We start from the raw sequence: 19396 nt of genomic DNA, 5'->3' as shown, positions 1-19396 counted from the left end.
TATTGCACATTTTTTACAATATTCAAGTAATTTTAATTTTGCAATATTAATTTATTAAACTTTATAAATCCTTTTATTATTATAACTCTATCAATCTTAAAAATACTTTTTTCCTTCTATTTTTTACAATTGTTTTTTTACAAAGTATGTGTTTAATAATTTAACTTTTTAGTCAATTTAATAGTTTTGTTTAAACAATATAACTTCTATATTTCAATTTCATAAAAAATATTTTTTTGATTTTTTAACTTAATACTATATATATTTGATAAACACGGTCCAACCTAATACTTAATACTAGTTACTAAATAAATATTTAATATATAATAGTTGAAATATTTAATAAAATATTAAATATTATTATCATTTAATAATATTCATAAAATTAAAATTAAATAATATTTGAAATATATTAATAAATACTATTTAATATATAATAGTTGAAATATTTAATAAATTATAAAATTATATTACTATTATATTAAATAGTCAAAAAATTTATATTAAAATTTTATAATAAATAAATATTTTTTGCTAATCCAATAACAGTATATATTATAATTTGCTATTATTATAATAAATAATTTGCTGCTATTATAAACATTTTAAAAATATATTTAAATATTTTATAAAATTTCATGTAAAATAAAATTCAACATAATTTTATTCAACACGAAATATTTTTATTATTATTTTATTATATTTAAAATTTTAAACAAAACTTAACTTTACTTTATAAAAACAACTTACTACTTTAAAATAAATATTTGTGTTAATATGTGTTACAAATTACAACAAAAGAATAGAAGTAGTTTGGTGGAGTCCAATGCATGCAATGGGTGCAGGCGTTTTTATAACAGAATTTTAACGTAAGAATATGAGATATAAGGACTCAGACAAAAAAAAGTACAGAGACCAAATTCATAAATTCGCTAACTTACAAGAATCAAAAGACTATTTAATCACATATATATATATATATATATATATATATATATATATATATATATATATATATATATATATATATATATATATATATATAAAATTTATTTTTAGACACACACTTATTTATTTGGTTGTAAGAATATTTCTGGGCATACATGTGAAAACATATAGTATAAACTCTCAAGAAGAAATTATTGAGGACACGAGTTACCCAAATTGTTAGGTCGAATCTGTATAAATCACCGATGCATTTCTCTTTTTCATTATCTCTTTACAATTTAATTCTTTATTTCTTTCTACTACATTTTCATCTTTTCATCTCTCTGTTTTATTTTATTTTAATTTTTATGACGCATATTCTCTATTTTATTCATAAATTTGATTTAAATATTTTTATATATCAAAATTTTTATAATTAGGCATCGTTTCCACCTACACAATTAAAGTTTATTGTGTTTCGAGTCGCTTGTTCAACACACGGCTTATGTTGTAGTTAGCTCAGAGATGGTCGTCGTTATTTGTGCTAAGAAGTCTGCAAAAAATTAGCCTTTAGAGTTTTGCTTGGCTTAAATGAGATGTCAAATTTAGAGATCTCAACAAACCATTTTATAATTCGTCCTGTTAGATCCGACATGTGGAGAAACTATGTAAGGGGTAAGTCGGTTCGAACGACAATGGTGTGCGCTAAGAACTAACATTGTAACTTTCTCAATGTCGTTACTAATGCTAATTCGATCTTATCTATTTTATGGTAGTGTGTTTCCGGCCATACGACCGCTTTAAATATGAAGTATATTGTGTTTTGAATGGAGCATGCTTCTCGGATGAGGGAGATACCAAGTGCTTCGGAAAATACGACTAGGTGGAGGAATAAGGTCAACCAATTTGCTGATTAGACAAAACTGGCAGTTAAAAAGGTGTGATAACAGCGATACATACACTTGTTGCTATTATGCGGTCCGCTCGAAGCGTGCTTTTTTCTTCATCAGCCTGTAGAATGGAAAAACGTATTAAGCTAACCTCAAGACAAACCTTATTAGGATCGCAAACATCCCATTCAATTTCATTATCTATTTCTTCATCATCAGAGCCTCCATTTTGATCACTGCTAAGTAAAGCCCAACAATTTGTCAACTCTAACCCCAAAGGCGTGTTTCTCAAGGTTAAACCTCATACTATTCTACCAAACTCTTTGAACACATTAGAGGGGTGTTTGTCATGTTGTTCCTCTTTGGTGGAGTTGTTTGAGATTTCGAGAAATTTCCTGTCGAATGTTTCTTGTCCATCTCTTCCTTACTAGACGATCCTCCGTCAATGTGGGAACAAAGAAGTTTGTTGGTATTCTCAAAGTAGATGCTCGGGAGCTGACTCTGATAGTCATATCAGATATTATAATCTTAGATTGTGTGAGATCATTGTTAATGAGATGTAACTTTCAGAACTTGATGAATCTTATGTGGAAATTTGTCAAACGAGAAATATGTGTGATGCATGAGCAAGTTTTTCCAGTGCGGAGGCGAGAGCATTCAATATGATGGAGCTTAGAGAACCTGCAAAGTTAACATTTCAATGTCTAAATCAAGGAAGTTTTAGAAATTGTGTTTGTCTAATTCAACTTGTGATGTGGAAATTCATCTTATCATATCCTAAGAACAAAGGATGTTTGAGAGATTCATATCAAATATCTCTATCTCAAGCTCCACTTATCTATTTATCCAATTAGGCAAAGTACTATATTGAGTCTTCGTAATTGAAAAAGCCGGATCACATTTGCGCATACTATTCTTAAAGTCATATGGGATGATGTTAGATGGTAAAACTTCTAGAGGCTTTTTTTTTGGGGAAATCAAAATTCATTGATTAAAACCAAAACAATTATGTACAAAGCGATCTCTAAAGATCCAGCAGAAACTACATATAAAAACTCAACTTAAAGTCCTAACACCCAACCCTATCAAACCATAAGGTGAGAAATGTGCTCTTTGATCTTAGGATATCCCCAACATCTATAAACTATAACATCTATAATATCTTGAACTATCTTTCTGTTATGTACCGTCGAGTTAAAACAACGTTCGTTTCTATACTTCTAACAAGCATACGTGGTCTCTGTGAAAGCAATTTTTAACACACGGGCTTTCCATCCCTTCCCCTTACTAGTTTGAATCACCCACTTTAGTTCATCCTTCCATTCGCCAGGATCATGCTTAATCTGAATCCAACTCAGCACCTGATTCCAGATTGGTTTAATACCTAGGCACGCAAATAACAGATGATCCAATGTTTCTTTTTGGGAGCAGAACACACATTCATCATTGTTTATCAGACCCATATGACATAAACGCTCTTTTGTTGCTAATTTCTCATGGCATGCCATCCAAACTACAAAGCAGGCCCTCAGTCTTGCTAGATTGATCATGAAAAGAGTTCTCCAAGTAACCTTTGGTTGCAGCTCTACCATTTCATTGTAGATCTCCCTTACTTTGATTTTCTGCTGCACAACATGCCAACAGTTCATATTTTGAACAATTTGTCTTGGGCTTAGGATTGCTTTCAACATCCAAGAGCACCCAGTTTTAATACCAACTGTCATGGCAGTCTCCTTCTTGATGTAGTATGTATGTACCCACTTCACCCACAAGTTGTTACTCTTTTGGCTAAGGTTCCACAACAGTTTTATCAGCTGAGCTTGATTCCACTTTTCAATCGATATCATGTTGAGACCACCCCTGTTTTTTGGCGCACAAACAGTCTTCCAAGCAATGGGGGATTTTCTCTTCATGTCTCCTTGTCTGGTCCATAAAAACATACACAAATAGCAATTAAACTTCATTATTATACTCTTGGGCAAAGGCAAGTAACTCAACCAATAGTTTATTTTTGCAAATAAGACATTCCTTATGAGTTGAAGCCGACCAGCATAACTCAAGAAGTTTACGCTCCAGTGTTTGATTCTACTGACTATATTCTCAATCAAGCACATATAGTGATGGGTGTTCATCCTTTTACTTGTGAGGGGGATCCCCAGGTACCGAAACGGGAGTTTCCCCTCTTTGAAACTAGTCACTCTGCTGATCTCCTCCTTCATACTGTCATCCAGCCCCCCAAAATAAACTTGGCATTTATTGGGATTCACTTTGAGGCTTGTGGCTTTGGAGAATTCCGCAAACATATTGATTGACAGCTCCACAGACTTCATATCTCCTCGCGTAAAGACTAATAAATCGTCAGCAAAACTGACATCTATGATGCTAGCTTTTTCACACATCGAGTGATAGTTGTAATCGAATATTTTACCAAGCATTTGCATCTTCCTATGCAAGTACTCCATCACAATAACAAAAAGGATAGGTGATATTGGATCCCTCTGGCGAAGTCCTCTTTTAGCTTCCATAGCTCTTGAAACTTGCCCATTGATGTTAAATTTGTATGTGACTGTGCTGACCGCAACCATCATCCACTTAACAAACCTCCTAGGAAACCCAATCTCCTGTAGGATCTGCTCCAAAGCCCCTCAGTCCACGGTATCATATGCCTTCTGAACATCCATTTGAATAAGACACCGTGGCGTTCCTCCTTTGTTGGCATAGCCCCTTATCAGTTCAAACGCAAGCAGTATGTGATTATGAATGGTTATTGCTGACAATACTACTCAACACCCTACTCATACGGTTGGCCATCACTTTCGAGATGATCTTGTATAGCGTAGAACAACATGCGATAGGCCTAAAGTCCTTCACGTGCTTTGCCTCTGGGAATTTAGGAATGAGAGTTACAAGCGTTCCGTTCACCGATCCATACATGCTACCATTGTCAAAGAAATCCAGAACAGTAGTGATGCAATCCTCTTTAATTTCTAGAGGCTTTTTCCAAATGCATTTGTAGTGATAGCCACATAATAAATTTTATCATATTATTTTGATTAAACAGCATGGTGTAGTAAAATTTATGTTATTTAATTTAATATATACAACATACAGAACTAACCTCTATTGTTAAAAAAAAAAAATAGTTTCTTAAAATCGATATCCTTTGAGCAGGAATTGATTTCCAGGAGCACTTAAAAGAGAACTAACCCTTAAGAAAACAACTAACTTTTTTAAAAAAGAAAATATCACAGCAACGATATGAAAAGTGATAACACGTTACCTGAATTAAAGCTTTGACAATAGGATTGTGATGATGAACAAAAATCAAGATGAAGGCGTAATCCACGCTGGATAATTATTAAACATAAACACGAGCATTTTCTCTTCTTAGAATATTCCAATTCACGTTCAAAGATTCTAGATAAATTATTTCCGTACCAAATTATAAATAGATTTTTTTTAAAAAAAACCTATAATAATTGTTTCATAAAATACTATTTCCATATTTTTATTATTTTAATTTTAATTTTTTAAATATTTCTTTTTAATATCATTAATAAAAATTAAATTTACAAATCATGTCATAATTTCTCTTTATCATGTAAAATTAATTATGATTTTAATTATATAATAATAAAAATGATATATAATTTAAAATAAAGTAAATATAAAAATGTGAAATATTTATTTATAAATTGTAAATGAGGTAGTTCAACTCGTATATATTAATTGAATTAAATGAGTGTAAATTTTTTATCTAATGTGATAAAATCATTTATTTATATTTATGGATTAATTTTATTTTTTAAAATTAATAATTAAAAAAATAAAATTATAGAATCATAATAACATATTAAAAAATAACAATTTATTTATTAATTGCATCTCAAATATATAGAAAAATCAATATTTTCAAAAAAAATCCATTTAAGGAATTTGATAAAAATTCTAGAAGTGATGAAACAATATTCAGAGTAAAGGTTAAGAAACAAAATAAACAAAATAGAGAAATATTATTTTGGATATTAAAATTAGTAATTTTTCTAATATAAACTTTTTTTGTTGTTGTTGATATATGTACTTAAGGATTAAGAAAGAAAACAAAATAAATACAATTTAATTTAGTTAAAAATTCCGTGTGCCGCCACACCACACACCAACACAATACACACACCAACCAAGTTCGCCGTTTCCAACTTTACTTCAATTTTAGGACAAACAACATCGTGAATCTCGATATTTAAAGTGTTCCTCTCCGCCACCTTTTCAACTTCTAACTACATTTCATTTCACAACACTGTGAGTTTCTCTTCTTTCGATCTTACCGCAAAAAGTAATCCCAATGCAACCTAAACCTTCCTTTCAATTTTGCGTCTTTTTTATTTTTTTATATTTTTTTTGGTTGTATATTTCATGCTGAAAACGGGTTGAAATTATCTCAATTCCGAGTCAACTTTTCTATTTCTTACTATTTCCTATTTGCCCTTTCATTCGCCAATTTGTTTTAATAACAGTTTTTTTAAATAGTTGTCACTGATCAATTATTGATTTCTGACATACAGTGTTGAATTCTTATGACTGCTGGGATTATTTTAATTTTTTTTTTAATAATTTTTAGCCATGTTGAGTTTTTGTGAATTTCTAGGGTTTATTTGTTTACTTGTTACAGATTTTTTTTCCTTTGAAATTTAGGCTAATTACAGTATTATATTATGTTATATGTTATGGTGTTTCAATTTGGGTTTGGATTGGAAGGATAATTAATATCTTTATAATGATATATTTATATTTAAATTTAAATCAGGTCAGCCTTAGCACTGGTTCTGTTTCTGTACCGAGCTGCCTTGCCAACCTCTGTAAATGGGCTGTTTCAACTCTAAGCCGACAACACAGTTTCCTGTGAAGGAAGATCCTGTGATTCTTGCATCACAGACTGCTTGTAAGTTTATTGGTTTTGAAGTATAATGATGTTAATATGTTATGCTTTCTGTATAGTTGTTAGATTGTCAGTTGTTAAGAAAGATCTCTGAAATTAATGTTTGAGTAGAAGTATTCTTCTGGATAGAACATTATGGCGAAAGTTGATTCATGTAGTTGATTCCACTTAGAGGGATAAGGCTTGGTTGTTGTTGTATTAGATTATGAATTGTGGTGATTGGATCTGCTTACCGAATTCTGAGTATAGTGTGAATTTAAATTTGGTCTTGCACTCTTGCTGAATGGATCTTGAAAGTATAATAATGATATAACTAAAGCTCTATTTACTTTATGAACATGTTTTCTAAAATTTATGTTCATTTTAAATGGTTAACAAGGAGATGGAATGGAAGACTTGTGTAGTAACAATTGTGATTGAGAGGATATGGGAGATAAGCTTCAAAGAAAGTGTTTTTTGTAAACAAACGAAAACAATGTTTTGACATTTTAAAATTTGGAAAATGTCAGATTTGTTTTAAAATGTTGTAAAAGATAATGTATGTGTATTCCCTTGTTATTGCTGGTTTGCAAGACAGATCACATGATATATCTCAACATGGGAAAAATGAAGGAAAATGAATTTCACTGTGTTTCGTAAATATAGGTTGTGTGCTATCTGTGGCTGTATAAATGTTGGGCACGGTTTTAATTGCATTTCTTCTTCTCATTGTGGAAGTAAGTAAACCAAAGAACGTTGTTGTTTTTATATATTTGCTCATTTGTTCTGTTTGCGTGCTTGCAATCCATTATTTTCCATCCTGTCATCATGTCAACCTGAAAAGGCTACCTTCTCTCCCATTTTCTACAAGACTTTACCTGTTTTGACACAATTTTAAATCTATGCATTCAACAAGCTCTGATAGTTTAAGAAACAAAAATGAGACTTGTTGGTTGCTCTATTGAGATTGATTGGAGTTGGGACAATTGTATTAATAGTTTTGTTTGTTATTCACCAGATGTTTCCATCTTGAGATAGATTTGTTATGGAGTTACTCTCTCTATCTTTGTCAAGTACTCGAGTTTCTGTATTTTAAACTTGTGTATCAATTTTTGGTTTAGTCACTGTCAGCGAGGTTGAAGCATTATTCGAGCTTTTTAAGAGCATCAGCAGTTCTGTTGTTGACGATGGACTAATAAGCAAGGTACTACTTAGAACTCTGCCTAAGATATTTTGGGAGTATATGAAAATAAGCTGAAAACAATTTAGTAATATGCTATAAGCTATTGTCACAAGCTTTTGCAAACACTTCTATATGCTAATGCCATAAGATAAGCCTTCCAAATGCCTCCCCTACTCCCGATGACATTTTTGTTTATTTTGGTTATTTGTTGTTCATATTGAATTTCTAGCCTGTAATTTGATTATGCGTATTCTTTCTTTACAGGAAGAATTTCAATTGGCAATCTTCAAGAATAAGAAAAAAGAAAATATCTTTGCGAATCGGGTACTATTACCATTTCTTTGACTTTCTTAATACTAATTACCATAATTGTTTGTTCCCTTCAATTTTCTGCAAGTTTTTGTTGTTTCTTTCCTTTTTTTCCTTCTAGAAGAAACTCAATACTTCTTTTAAAATGAACAAGAAGCATAATTATTGTGAACCATTTGAATGGCTCCAGTACATGTCAACTTTATACATGTAGATTGTTTTTCTCATCTCCCGATTCCTTTGAAGATAGAAATCAATGTTTGATTAGCCATGCAACTTTCTTAAATATTGTTGGTCAACATTATATGCCATTTTTGTGACATAACCTTTTCAATTGGCTGGATATCTATTGATACGATGTCAGAATTTTATAATTGCAGATCTTTGATCTATTTGATGTCAAGAAGAAAGGAGTTATTGATTTTGATGACTTCGTAAGATCTCTCAATGTCTTCCACCCAAATGCAGCAATAGAAGACAAGATAGAATGTGAGTTAATAATTGAATCCTCAACTTGTTGTAGTCTACCTTAAATTTCTCACTTAGATCTTGCTGTACTGATATATTTTGTTGGGATTTTCCTGCAGTCTCATTTAGGCTCTATGATTTGCATAATACTGGTTTTATAGAGCGTCAAGAGGTAAGATGTGGATTATTTGTTCATATGTCTTCAATGAAAATGACGTGCTTGCTAATCCACCAAGTTATGTTTTAATTCCACAGTGAAAATTTCTCTTCTGGTCTTGTTCTTTACATTGCTTTTTCTATCCCTTTTTATGGTGATGTCTGACAGGTCAAGCAAATGTTGATCGCACTTCTTTTCGAATCTGAAATGAAGTTGGCTGATGATGTGATAGAAACAATTCTCGACAAGGTATGTTTGTAAAACTAGTAGATAATATCTGAATGTTATATACCAAAGTCCATCTGCAGTTTTTCATCGTCAACTTTAGCTTGATGTAGTATTTTTCTGGCCAGACTTTCATGGACGCCGACCTGAACCAAGATGGCAAAATAGACATGGTCGAGTGGCGAAAATTTGTTTCTGAAAATCCATCACTGCTCAAAATCATGACCCTACCCTACCTAAGGTATGTGCAGAATCATTTTTATGATACATATGATATGAATCTATTTTATCCTTTAACCTGTTATTTTGGTGATTGATGCAGGGACATAACAACTTCTTTTCCGAGTTTTGTATTTAATTCTAACGTGGATGAAATTGTTGCTTGAGAGCATATAAAAATATAGGTTTTGCAATTATTGAGAGAACACAACATTAGGTTCTCAATTATTTAGAGAATTGAATGTGTTTGTAAGAAGAGCTCAAACAGAAGTGAATAGATGACATGCTTATTATAGTTAGCCTTTCTCATTGAGTTGTAATTTGTAAATCACATTCTCATTGAAATTTGAGTCAGGTTTCCAAGTTCATGTGTTCATAGTATGGAAATACATATTCAAAACATAAGTCATACAAAGCATATAATTTAAGATAAAGTTTCTCCAGTATTGCAGTGAGTGACATTTGGAAAGATCACAATAAACTTCTCGTGTATGAATAAAGAAAAAAATGTGGCATAACTTTTTCTGGTTAGTCGCAAATCAAACCTATTGCATTGATAGGTAGAATCACATTCGTGTGTTGAATAAGGAAAAAAAAATGCAGAAGTCATTATTGAAGTAGATTGGAATAAAATAGGACTCCACCTGCCACCACATGGAATTGAAAAAAAAAAAATCAAATGGTGCCTATACAATATTCTTTTGCTCAATAATGACTTCTAAATTAGATTGTAAAATATACTTTTTATACTTATTGACGTGACTTACAAAAAATATTAAAAAAATAAAATAGTGCCTGCATTGTTTTAAGCATATGGTGTCACAATCAATATGGTGCTACAATGACATTTTTCAAACAAGAAACTAGGATATAGGAATATGTGTTGTTTGGAAAAAAGTTTAGGTCTTGCTCCTTGAGAATAGGTGTAAAATTGGCCAAAGGTTGTTTGAACAAAACTTTAGTTCTTGAGAGTAGGAGTTAAATTGGCTAAAGGTTGACAAACAAGATCAAAAAATAAATTGATGATAAAAATGATTCATATTTGAGTAAGTTTTCGCAAAAGTATTTTGCAAGTTGAATAGTATATTTCAATTGAAAAATAAGTTTAGACTCAAAAATTAACTTTGAATCTTTCTAATTTTTACCTACTACTTTCAGCAGAAAAATAAGTTTTTTTTACTAATACTTCCAATTTTTTACTACTAGCATGTTTGGATTGGTCCCAAAATCAATTCTAGATATGTGAAATTAATTCTGAGTGATTTTGAAATGTTTATTTTATCAAAAGTATAATTGATTATGACTCTTGAATTTATTTGAAACTAGTATATCTACCCGTGCGAGGCACGGGTTAAAAATTCTTCTGTTAAAAAAACATTTTATAATTATTTATAATTTACAAATAAAGTTATATTAACATTATAATCTGTCTTTTGTTATTAGTTATGCACACAATTTTATTTATCAATAATAAACTATATTTTGTTTATAAAATATCTTTCTTATTTAAAAGATAAATATTTTTTATCAATAATAAATTAAATTTTGTTTATAGAATATTTTTTAAGAATATAATTTGTTAATTTTTTTTGTAAGTTACCAAAAAAATTATTTAGTCTTTAAATATATAATATCAAATTAGAAATTAAAACAAAAATATTTTTAAAGTTGCTCGATATAAAATAAATAAATAAATAAATAAGATTTCATTTTGACCTTCATTTCTGAGAAACCATCTATATGAAATCAATTTTAATTTAGATGTGAGTAAAATGATAAAGATTAGAATCACAATGGATTCATTTTGTTCCTTTAATATACCTCTTGATATTTTGAAATGAAGTTTAACTTTGAGATGGGGGCAATCACAATCACAACCAACCTTAATTAGAAATAAATGAGGTTTTTATATTTATATATAAGATAAGTAATTGAAGAATAAAAATAATAATATTTTAAAATTATAATATATAATATGTATATAATAGATTTCTTTTCATGTTTATAATTTATATTTTAATTATATAAAAAATTTAAACACCAATTCCAATTTTTATGAAAAACTACTAAAATAATAAAACACTAATAATATAAGAAAATGAAAGAGACGTCAATTTAAAGTGGATAAAAGGGAAAAGGGACGTTCAGGATTCTAAAAAATTTGATTATTATTTTTTTAAAAGAAAACAAAAGACCAAATCAAAGCTATTATGATTTATTTATTAAATCAATAATTAAAATTTATTAACAAAATAAAATTAAATGAATAACAAATAAATAAAACAAAACCTATCCTATGAAAAGGGAAAGGAGCGCCACATTCCTTCAAATCTTTTTTTTAAAATTTTTTAATTAAATTCTTTTAAATTTTTAGTAAAAACAACAAATAATCTAAAAATAATTTTATTTTTACTTTATTTCAACTTAACCAAAAAAAAAACAAAGAACTGCTCATGGTAAAAAAAATTATTTTGATTAATTATTATTTAATTAATAAATATTCACAACTAAATAAAAATCAAATTAAAATAAAACCAAAAAACAAAAAAAAAATTAAATCTACAAAAAAGAAAAGAGAGCGCTCCATGACTTCAATTTTAATTAAGATCATCTTTAATTAGCTTAAAAAACAAAGACCAAATCAAAAGCCACATTGATTATTAATAAATTAAGACCTTCTTTAATTAGCTTAGAAAACAGAGACCAAATCAAAAGTCACATTGATTATTTTATTAAGTCCTAACCATTTACTATTTTTATTTTGGTGTATCTTTTTTTGTCTATAGTATTATATTATCAAGCAGAAAAATTATTAGTATTATTGTTTGTTATTATTTGTGTATGCAATGATATTACTTGTGTATTTTTGTAAATCTATTTTTTTTAATGAAAAGAGATTGTGTGAGTTACATTTTGAAAAAAATAAAATATGAAAAGTAAACAAAATACGGGTAGACATGCAAAATATGTGTATTCTCGGTCATAAATGTCAATTTAATTTCAGAAATTTATTGTTTTTTATAGTAAAACAACACAGGTTAAAAAAATATACTCTAGAAGAAGATTTGAAAATGTTTCAAAGAATTTAGATAAAATTTTCAAATTCAATTTATAATGTTATAATAATTAAAATATTAATAATAAATATTTATTTACCTATAGAAAAAAATTTCAAAAAAATTTAAAATTTTTATTTATTTTTACTCTACTCATCTCCTCCTGAGAGTTAAAAGACACTTATTTTGTCTCTTTTGTTAAGACCAAATTAAGCTATTCAGATAGAAAGGAGAGATTTTGATTTTTTGGCTACAAATTAAAATCTTTAAAAAAAAACATCATCTTTATAATGGTAGTCAATACTATTAAGTACTATTAAGTTACAGTTTCAATTCTGCATTGAACAACAGCTCTGCCTTCAAGTTCATATGTTACCATGTCTCTTGTGTTTCTATTATTTCACAAATTAGCGTAAGAAAATCATAATTAGACCATGCGAGACTCCCTTTCAATACTCCGATTGACGAAATCGTTTGCCAGAAACTTGTTCTTTGTAAGTGAATCTCTCAAGCTATCTTAAGTTGATCATAGTCAAGGTTATGCCCACTTAAATTTTCTGCAGCTCAGAAACTCAAGATTAGGTGTAGCACATGAAATCCAGGTATCACAAGATCTTCATGGCACAACGCAATTTTAAGCCACGTAAACTTCATTTTTCATCAAAAATCAATACCACTGGCTACATGCTCTGCCTTGAGCAGCAGGATAAAAATCAATACCAGTGGCTACCTGCTTCGTCTTGAGCAGCAGCAACTTTCCTTGCTATGTATTGAAGCTTTGGTTGCATCCCGTTAGAACCTTCAATCGCATCATCTTCTATCCTCTCGCTTTTATAGTTTGGATTTCTCCGCCGATAACTTGAAGCCGCATACTGATTCAAAATAGATGCATTCCTAACCACCCTCCGTTGTTCGATTTCTGCTGCCACCCCACAGTTATTATAATGCATTGCAGAACCAACAAATTTTTCGGGCCTTGCAGCAAGACCTGTAGAAATTAAACCATGAATGTACATCGGATGAGTACCAATATAATTCCTAAAATCTATGTAAAATTAGCCTATTTAATACGATAAATTTTTAACTCGAAGGTATTTGTGTTGTGACAGTTTAATGCCAATTTGTAAATACTCAAGTTAGTAATCAAACCTTGAACATTTTGAGGAGTTTGTAAAGGAAGTCGGGTCATCGAAAGAATAACATTACTCCTATCTACAGGCGGTTTCTCAACTTCTTTGATGCAACATTTGGATAAATCCTCTGCAACCTCAGTCGTATTCTGCATTGTGTTATCAGAATACAACACACACGTTATGCATTTACAGACATTAGGCAATTTCAAAGCAAAACAAAGGGGTGTCTTTTAAATTGGCATTTGTCAAGATTAAATAACGGCATTGGCCAAAGAGGAAACTGGAAATTAAAAAAAAAGCAAGAAAATTAGGATACCTAGGCAACGAAGACGCATGTTGCCGCTCAGGTGGAGCAATAGTTCCCCTTTTCAGTAAGTAACAAAATAAATTAAACAAATCGGTATGAAAAAGAAAAGCTTAACGACAAACCCTTGCAATGGCATCAGGAGATGGTGTTTCAAGAAAATCAGTCATGATATCCAATTGATGGACAACATTCTTCCCAGGGAAAAGAGGTTTTCCGGTTAAAAGTTCTGCAAATATGCAGCCAATGCTCCACATGTCTATAACTGGTCTATACTGGAAAATAAAAGGTTTTCAATAATATATAGTGAGATATACACAAATGAATAAAAACGTTAAAAGATCTTCACTTAACTAACTTGATCAACATACTGTCATACTATTTGATAAGACTAAAAATTAAACATTTCAATAATAAATGAGCTTTTGAAAGAACTTTGCATAGAGTGGATCTTCTTCCATAAATTTAAAGTTCAGAGTTCCACAAATAATCTATTTGTTTAACAAAAAGATAAACTAAAGTCAAAATGTTTATGTCTTAAAGTCCAAATAAGCTCTTCCGATTGGTGTTAATAAACAAATTTGCAAGTGTTGAGATGAAGATAAGTAAATACACTATACTTCAATATTCTCTAGCAAGTTGAATCATTTCATACCGCAAGTGATATGTCTACTTGTGTACTTTTATCAGGAAGGATGGATTTAAACTACAACACATAACCATGAATCACAATTTAGATGTATACTAAAACACATAAACCAAACCTGAAACCATGTAATTGATTATCAATGTTGCTGTAAATACAAAGACGCACGAAGATATCGAAAGGACATTATAGGACTACCACAGAAAAAATTTGAATGTATATTGATTGTGAAATAATGGATACCGACCTGTATCAGATAATCCATTCCAATTAGCCCTACCTGAACTGATATCCTGTGACAGCTGCATAATCAGAGCCGAATTCCAGTTTGTGAGCTACTCGATATTATAACTGCAAACAAAGAAGCTACAGCAGTTCAATGGGTTGTGATAACATCCAATTGATTTCGAGAACCTGCAAAGCAACACCGACAATGACGACAACCTGCACAAACCGACATTGTTTAACGATCATCAGTATAAAATGTTACATAGTATTTATGCGACACTAACACCCCCAAGCAAACCAGCATTGCTATAGTGCTGTTATGATAATATACATAGTGTAAATTAAACATGTTCGCATTTTATGTACGTAGATACACTCATTCATTAGTTTCCTTTCTGATTCCTTCAATTTCTGCACCCAATTTTTCACATGAATTTTCAGATTCAAGAATTTCAATTGAATGTAAAACAATAAAAGCAAAAACAGAACCTCGAAAATATGAGCAGAGTCAGCGTCTTCTTCGTTGGAGAAGGATGCTTATGAAACAGAGAAAGAGATCCATCATGACTGGAAACTCGCAAAATCAATTATGAAAATAGAGAGCCCTTGTTATGCTAAATTCAAATTCAAAATAAACTTTCAAAATTTACAATTACAAAGCATAAAAACTGATTCATACCTTAGCCTAAGAAATCCAGTCCAACCAAATTTAAATACTCTAAAACCACAAAGATTCAACAAAGAAGAAACGCAAATAGAAGAAGAAATTAGTTGATGTCATAAACCCTAAATTCATCATAAACCCAAAAATGTTCATCATCATTTTCCCATTTGACACAAACCCTTCAGAAATGTAGAAGGAGACAAAGGATCAGTTTCCTTCACAAAACCAACACAACAACTTTCAACGGTTCATCAAACATCATATATTCATCAACTCATCAAAACTTCAACGATCCAAACCTTTAAACATCCACGCAACACTTTTTCTGCAACAGAATCGCACAAGAATCAAGAAAAAGAAACACAAATAGAAGAATAATTCGGAGGAGAAGAAAACCGAATCGAAATCACGGAAGCAAAAAATTAGAGAGTGTACCTGAAATTTGTTGTCTCCGATTTTGTGCTCACTCGCCTCTTTCAACAAATCTTGGAGAAGCTCAAGCGTCACAGAGTAACGGCTGAGTGAGAAACCTAAATTCAAATTGGAACCTTATCGTGAAAAAAATCGAGAAACAACCATAAATTTTGGCTGCTATTGTGCGTGGAAAAAGAAAAAATTGGAAAATGGGGAATGTATCCAGTCATATGAAGGGGTTGGAGTGTTTCACATGAAAATTAAATAAAAAAAAATATAAAAAACTAATAATAAGTAATAAAAACAAAAATAGAAATATTACTCTAAATGGAAACTTTAAAAATAGCACAGCACCTAGAATGATGACACTTGGCAGACTTGCCAAAGTTCTCATCTTGCTTTTTTTATTATGAATGATTAGAATTTGTACATCCTATCTCTAGAATTGATTTTAAATTATTTTTACGATAAAAGTTATTGTTCAACTCAACATAAATGTATTGAAAGATAAATTAATTCTTCAAAATTCAATTATATTAAAATTAATTCTATTAAATTCATGCTATAATCAATTTTTTCAAGCCAATTCAAACACACCCTTCAACATTCAACAGCTCGTTAGTCAAAACAATAACAATTTACAACGTTTTACTTCATCGAGTTATTCGAAGTGACTCAATTACATTAGGGTTTACACTTTGGCATTTCAAAATCTCCCATTTTTACGCTTAAGCAATTCACCAAATTCCTCTCACAAAACTACCAATCTCTCTGTTGCATTTATCATCACAGGCATGGTGGCATGGTGCTTCCTTTTCCCAAGCACATTCTATTCCAAAACCCCTTTCTCAGGAAGCTATCACCTTTGCAAACCATTCTTAATGGGCATATCCATTTCCACCAATTCAATCATTTTCCGCAAAAGTTTTCAACTTCCACTTCCGACCACTGTGAGAGATTATCATGGGAACGTTCCACCCAAGAAATTCTACTGGAAAAGCTTAAATTTTCTCTGAGGAATCACCACTCACAAGAAGCATTGGAAACTTTTCATGATTTTAGAAGACTTTATGGTTACCCTGAGGTTCAATTACTGAATAAGGTTATTGTTCAGCTGTGTTATTCTTCAAATCATGTTTTGGTGAGAAAATCATTTGATTTGGCTTTGAAAGTTGTTCAAGAGAATTCAGGTTTGATTCATGTTGATACATTTACCAAACTTGCTTTGTCTTTGGCTAGAATGCAAATGTCAATGCCTGCATCGGTTATACTTAGGTTAATGCTTGAGAAAGGGTTTGTGCCATCTATGCAGTTTTTGTCTTTGATTGTTTTTCATATTGTGAAGACAGAAAACGGAACACATCTTGTATCTAATTATCTGTCTCAAGTTTGTGATTTTTATAGTTCTTTGAAGGATAAAAAAGCGCAGAATGCGACCGTGTTGAAGCCAGATACTTTGGTGTTTAACCTTGTTCTGGATGCTTGTGTGAGGTTTAAGTTGGCTTTGAAAGGACTATATCTGATTGAGTTAATGCCCCTGATTGGGATAGTGGCCGATGCACATTCAATTGTGATAATTTCGCAGATATTAGAGATGAATGGTTTGAGAGATGAAATGATGGAATTGAAATGTTATATTGACGGAGTTTCGGCTGCTTATGTTCGGCACTATCGTCAATTCTATGATAGTTTGTTGAGCTTGCACTTCAAATTTAATGATATTGATGCTGCAGCTAAGCTTGTTTTGGATATGAATAGCTCACATAATTGTAACAATAATGAAGAATGTAGAAATCATGTACAAAAGCCTTGCTTTATCGCGCTTGGATCGCCTAACCTTAAGAAGGCCTTAAAGATAATTATAGAGCATGAGCTATTGCAGAAAGACTCTGTGCTTAAATTGGAAGGTAGAGAAGGTCTTGTTTTTTATAAGGGTAGGAAACTTGTTCTTAGTAATAGAGCTTTGGCTAAGTTTATTATTGGTTGCAAGAAAGATGGTAGAGTTGGCGAACTTTCAAAACTTTTACTTGACATTCAAGGGGAACAATATTCAGTGGCAGGGTCCAGTTTATCTTCTGATGTGATTGCTGCTTGCATTCATATGGGATGGCTCGAGTCTGCTCATGATGTTTTGGACGACGTAGAGGCTGCAGGGTCTCCGATGGGCCGCGACACATATATGTTACTCTTGTCAGCTTATCAGAAGAAGGCAATGCAGAGAGAAGCAAAAGCACTGCTAAAACAAATGAAAAAGATTAATTTGCACAATGAATTATCTGATGATGTTATCCTCAAACACACCCTTTGTGAAGAAACATCAAATTCTGTTGGTAAATCAGATTTGGCTGTCGCGTTGACTCAACTATTGAAAGATAAGAATCAGACGGTTGTTCCTTTTGTTTATAACTTCAACTCTTCGATCTTCTTTTTCTGCAAAGCAAGAATGATAGAGGATGCTATGAGGGCATATAGAAGAATGTGTGAAATGAAAACTCGACCGACAAGCCAAACTTTTGCTTATCTAGTGCGCGGATATTCTTCTCTCGGTATGTATCGTGAGATTACGTTCTTGTGGGGGGATATCAAGAGATTCATGAAGAGCAGCTATTTAGTTGTGGATAGAGATCTATATGAGTTACTGCTGCTAAACTTCATTCAAGGTGGTTACTTTGAGAGAGTGATGGAGGTCATTGGCCACATGAATGGCCATAACATGTATACCGACAAGTTGATGTACAAAAGCGAGTTCCTTAGACTTCATAGGAATCTTTATAGGAGTTTAAAAGCGTCCGATTCAATAACAGAAGCACAGAGCAAAAGGCTTGAGCATGTTCAGGAATTTAGGAAATGGGCTGGTATTGATTAAATGTGCTGATGATGTGTCTGCATCTTTTCCAGCATTGTGAACGTTTTTCTGCTTTGCCTTGAAATATATCTAAGAATGAATTTCCTCATTCTTTTGATGTATACTACTTTCAAAATGATGTTGGGGAGGAGAACTTCCCTCGTCCAAAAATCTACACTTTGTAAACATCTAGTCATACAAGCAGTAAATCTCTTAGTCAAATTGATTTGAAAACTTCAAGTTTCACCGAGTAATTCCAAGATACACCCCTGCCAGGCTTTTTAAAAATTAAGCTGGCCAAATCAACTTGAATTTTATATCATACTTTTAAATCTTATTCAAACAAACTTTAATTGAGTTTACGTAATCGTTCTTGAACTAAGTTTGCTTTATTGTACGGGAATAGAATTTGAGTAAGATCATGAAAAGTTACCTTCATCATCAATTTGAAAAGACTTACATAGTTACATGTGACACAACGCAGAAAGGTACCTTCATCATCAATCTGAAAAGACTCACACACACACCTACAAATAAAGAATCTAGAATAGAAACACTGACATGCTTCCACCATTTCAAACCACAAGAAATGTATTTAAATCGAATAGGTGTCAGTGCTATCTCAAATTCACTTATGATATCCATTAACAACACTAGGGATCTATGTCGTAGAAAAAGTAACACTAGGGATCTATGTCGTAGAAAAAGTAAGTGCATGTAACGTTTAAGAGTCCAATCACTCTACAATAAGGGGTTCATTATCTAAATATCCTCATTTAATCCATTTGTACAATCATTATATGTGTATACTTT

At 31.2% G+C, this 19396-nt stretch overlaps 3 protein-coding genes across 9 annotated transcripts; 2 read left to right on the top strand and 1 right to left on the bottom strand.

Annotated features, from left to right (window-relative positions):
* Window positions 1-5941: 5941 nt before the first annotated feature.
* On the top strand, window positions 5942-9661 carry LOC131628449 (calcineurin B-like protein 1). 3 transcript variants are annotated; one of them, XM_058899291.1, is made up of 9 exons: window positions 5942-6116; window positions 6627-6756; window positions 7854-7936; window positions 8180-8239; window positions 8605-8713; window positions 8812-8864; window positions 9018-9098; window positions 9203-9315; window positions 9397-9661. In XM_058899291.1, exons 2-9 carry the CDS (start codon window positions 6678-6680, stop codon window positions 9458-9460), a joined length of 642 nt encoding a protein of 213 aa, XP_058755274.1. In that variant the 5' UTR covers window positions 5942-6116; window positions 6627-6677; the 3' UTR covers window positions 9461-9661. The 3 variants fall into 3 exon arrangements, with proteins under 3 accessions (XP_058755274.1, XP_058755273.1, XP_058755272.1); XM_058899290.1 differs by having other exon boundaries at window positions 5942-6150; window positions 6622-6756; XM_058899289.1 differs by having other exon boundaries at window positions 5943-6116; window positions 6622-6756.
* A 2972-nt stretch (window positions 9662-12633) lies between these two features.
* Window positions 12634-15995, bottom strand: LOC131628448 (mitogen-activated protein kinase 16-like). Of its 5 annotated transcripts, none has more exons than XM_058899284.1 (7): window positions 15760-15995; window positions 15340-15649; window positions 15150-15227; window positions 14442-14876; window positions 13912-14061; window positions 13499-13628; window positions 12634-13337 (listed from the first exon to the last, which is right to left on the bottom strand). In XM_058899284.1, exons 5-7 carry the CDS (start codon window positions 14041-14043, stop codon window positions 13063-13065), a joined length of 537 nt encoding a protein of 178 aa, XP_058755267.1. In that variant the 5' UTR covers window positions 14044-14061; window positions 14442-14876; window positions 15150-15227; window positions 15340-15649; window positions 15760-15995; the 3' UTR covers window positions 12634-13062. The 5 variants fall into 5 exon arrangements, with proteins under 5 accessions (XP_058755267.1, XP_058755266.1, XP_058755269.1 ...); XM_058899283.1 differs by having other exon boundaries at window positions 14680-14876; window positions 15760-15994; XM_058899286.1 differs by having other exon boundaries at window positions 13912-14056; window positions 14680-14876; window positions 15760-15994.
* A 354-nt stretch (window positions 15996-16349) lies between these two features.
* LOC131628430 (pentatricopeptide repeat-containing protein At4g17616-like) lies at window positions 16350-19131 on the top strand. The gene has a single exon (XM_058899261.1). It carries the CDS (start codon window positions 16541-16543, stop codon window positions 18602-18604), a length of 2064 nt encoding a protein of 687 aa, XP_058755244.1. The 5' UTR covers window positions 16350-16540; the 3' UTR covers window positions 18605-19131.
* The last annotated feature ends 265 nt before the right edge of the window (window positions 19132-19396 follow it).

This window comes from Vicia villosa, unplaced genomic scaffold, assembly GCF_029867415.1.
Source record: "Vicia villosa cultivar HV-30 ecotype Madison, WI unplaced genomic scaffold, Vvil1.0 ctg.000455F_1_1, whole genome shotgun sequence".
Lineage (NCBI taxonomy): Eukaryota > Viridiplantae > Streptophyta > Magnoliopsida > Fabales > Fabaceae > Vicia > Vicia villosa.
Note: the sequence above shows the minus strand (reverse complement) of the source record. Positions and strands in the feature narration are given on the sequence as shown.

Excerpts from the sequence above, each read along its gene's own strand:
- LOC131628449 (XM_058899291.1), top strand. The coding sequence starts at position 6,678 with ATGGGCTGTTTCAACTCTAAGCCGACAACACAGTTTCCTGTGAAGGAA. Across the intron at positions 8,240-8,604 it reads AAAATATCTTTGCGAATCGG|ATCTTTGATCTATTTGATGT; the intron begins GTACTATTACCA and ends TTATAATTGCAG. Across the intron at positions 9,099-9,202 it reads TAGAAACAATTCTCGACAAG|ACTTTCATGGACGCCGACCT; the intron begins GTATGTTTGTAA and ends TTTTCTGGCCAG.
- LOC131628448 (XM_058899283.1), bottom strand. Across the intron at positions 13,629-13,911 it reads CTCCTGATGCCATTGCAAGG|AATACGACTGAGGTTGCAGA; the intron begins GTTTGTCGTTAA and ends AACACAATGCAG. Across the intron at positions 13,338-13,498 it reads AACTCCTCAAAATGTTCAAG|GTCTTGCTGCAAGGCCCGAA; the intron begins GTTTGATTACTA and ends TAATTTCTACAG.
- LOC131628430 (XM_058899261.1), top strand. The coding sequence starts at position 16,541 with ATGGTGCTTCCTTTTCCCAAGCACATTCTATTCCAAAACCCCTTTCTC.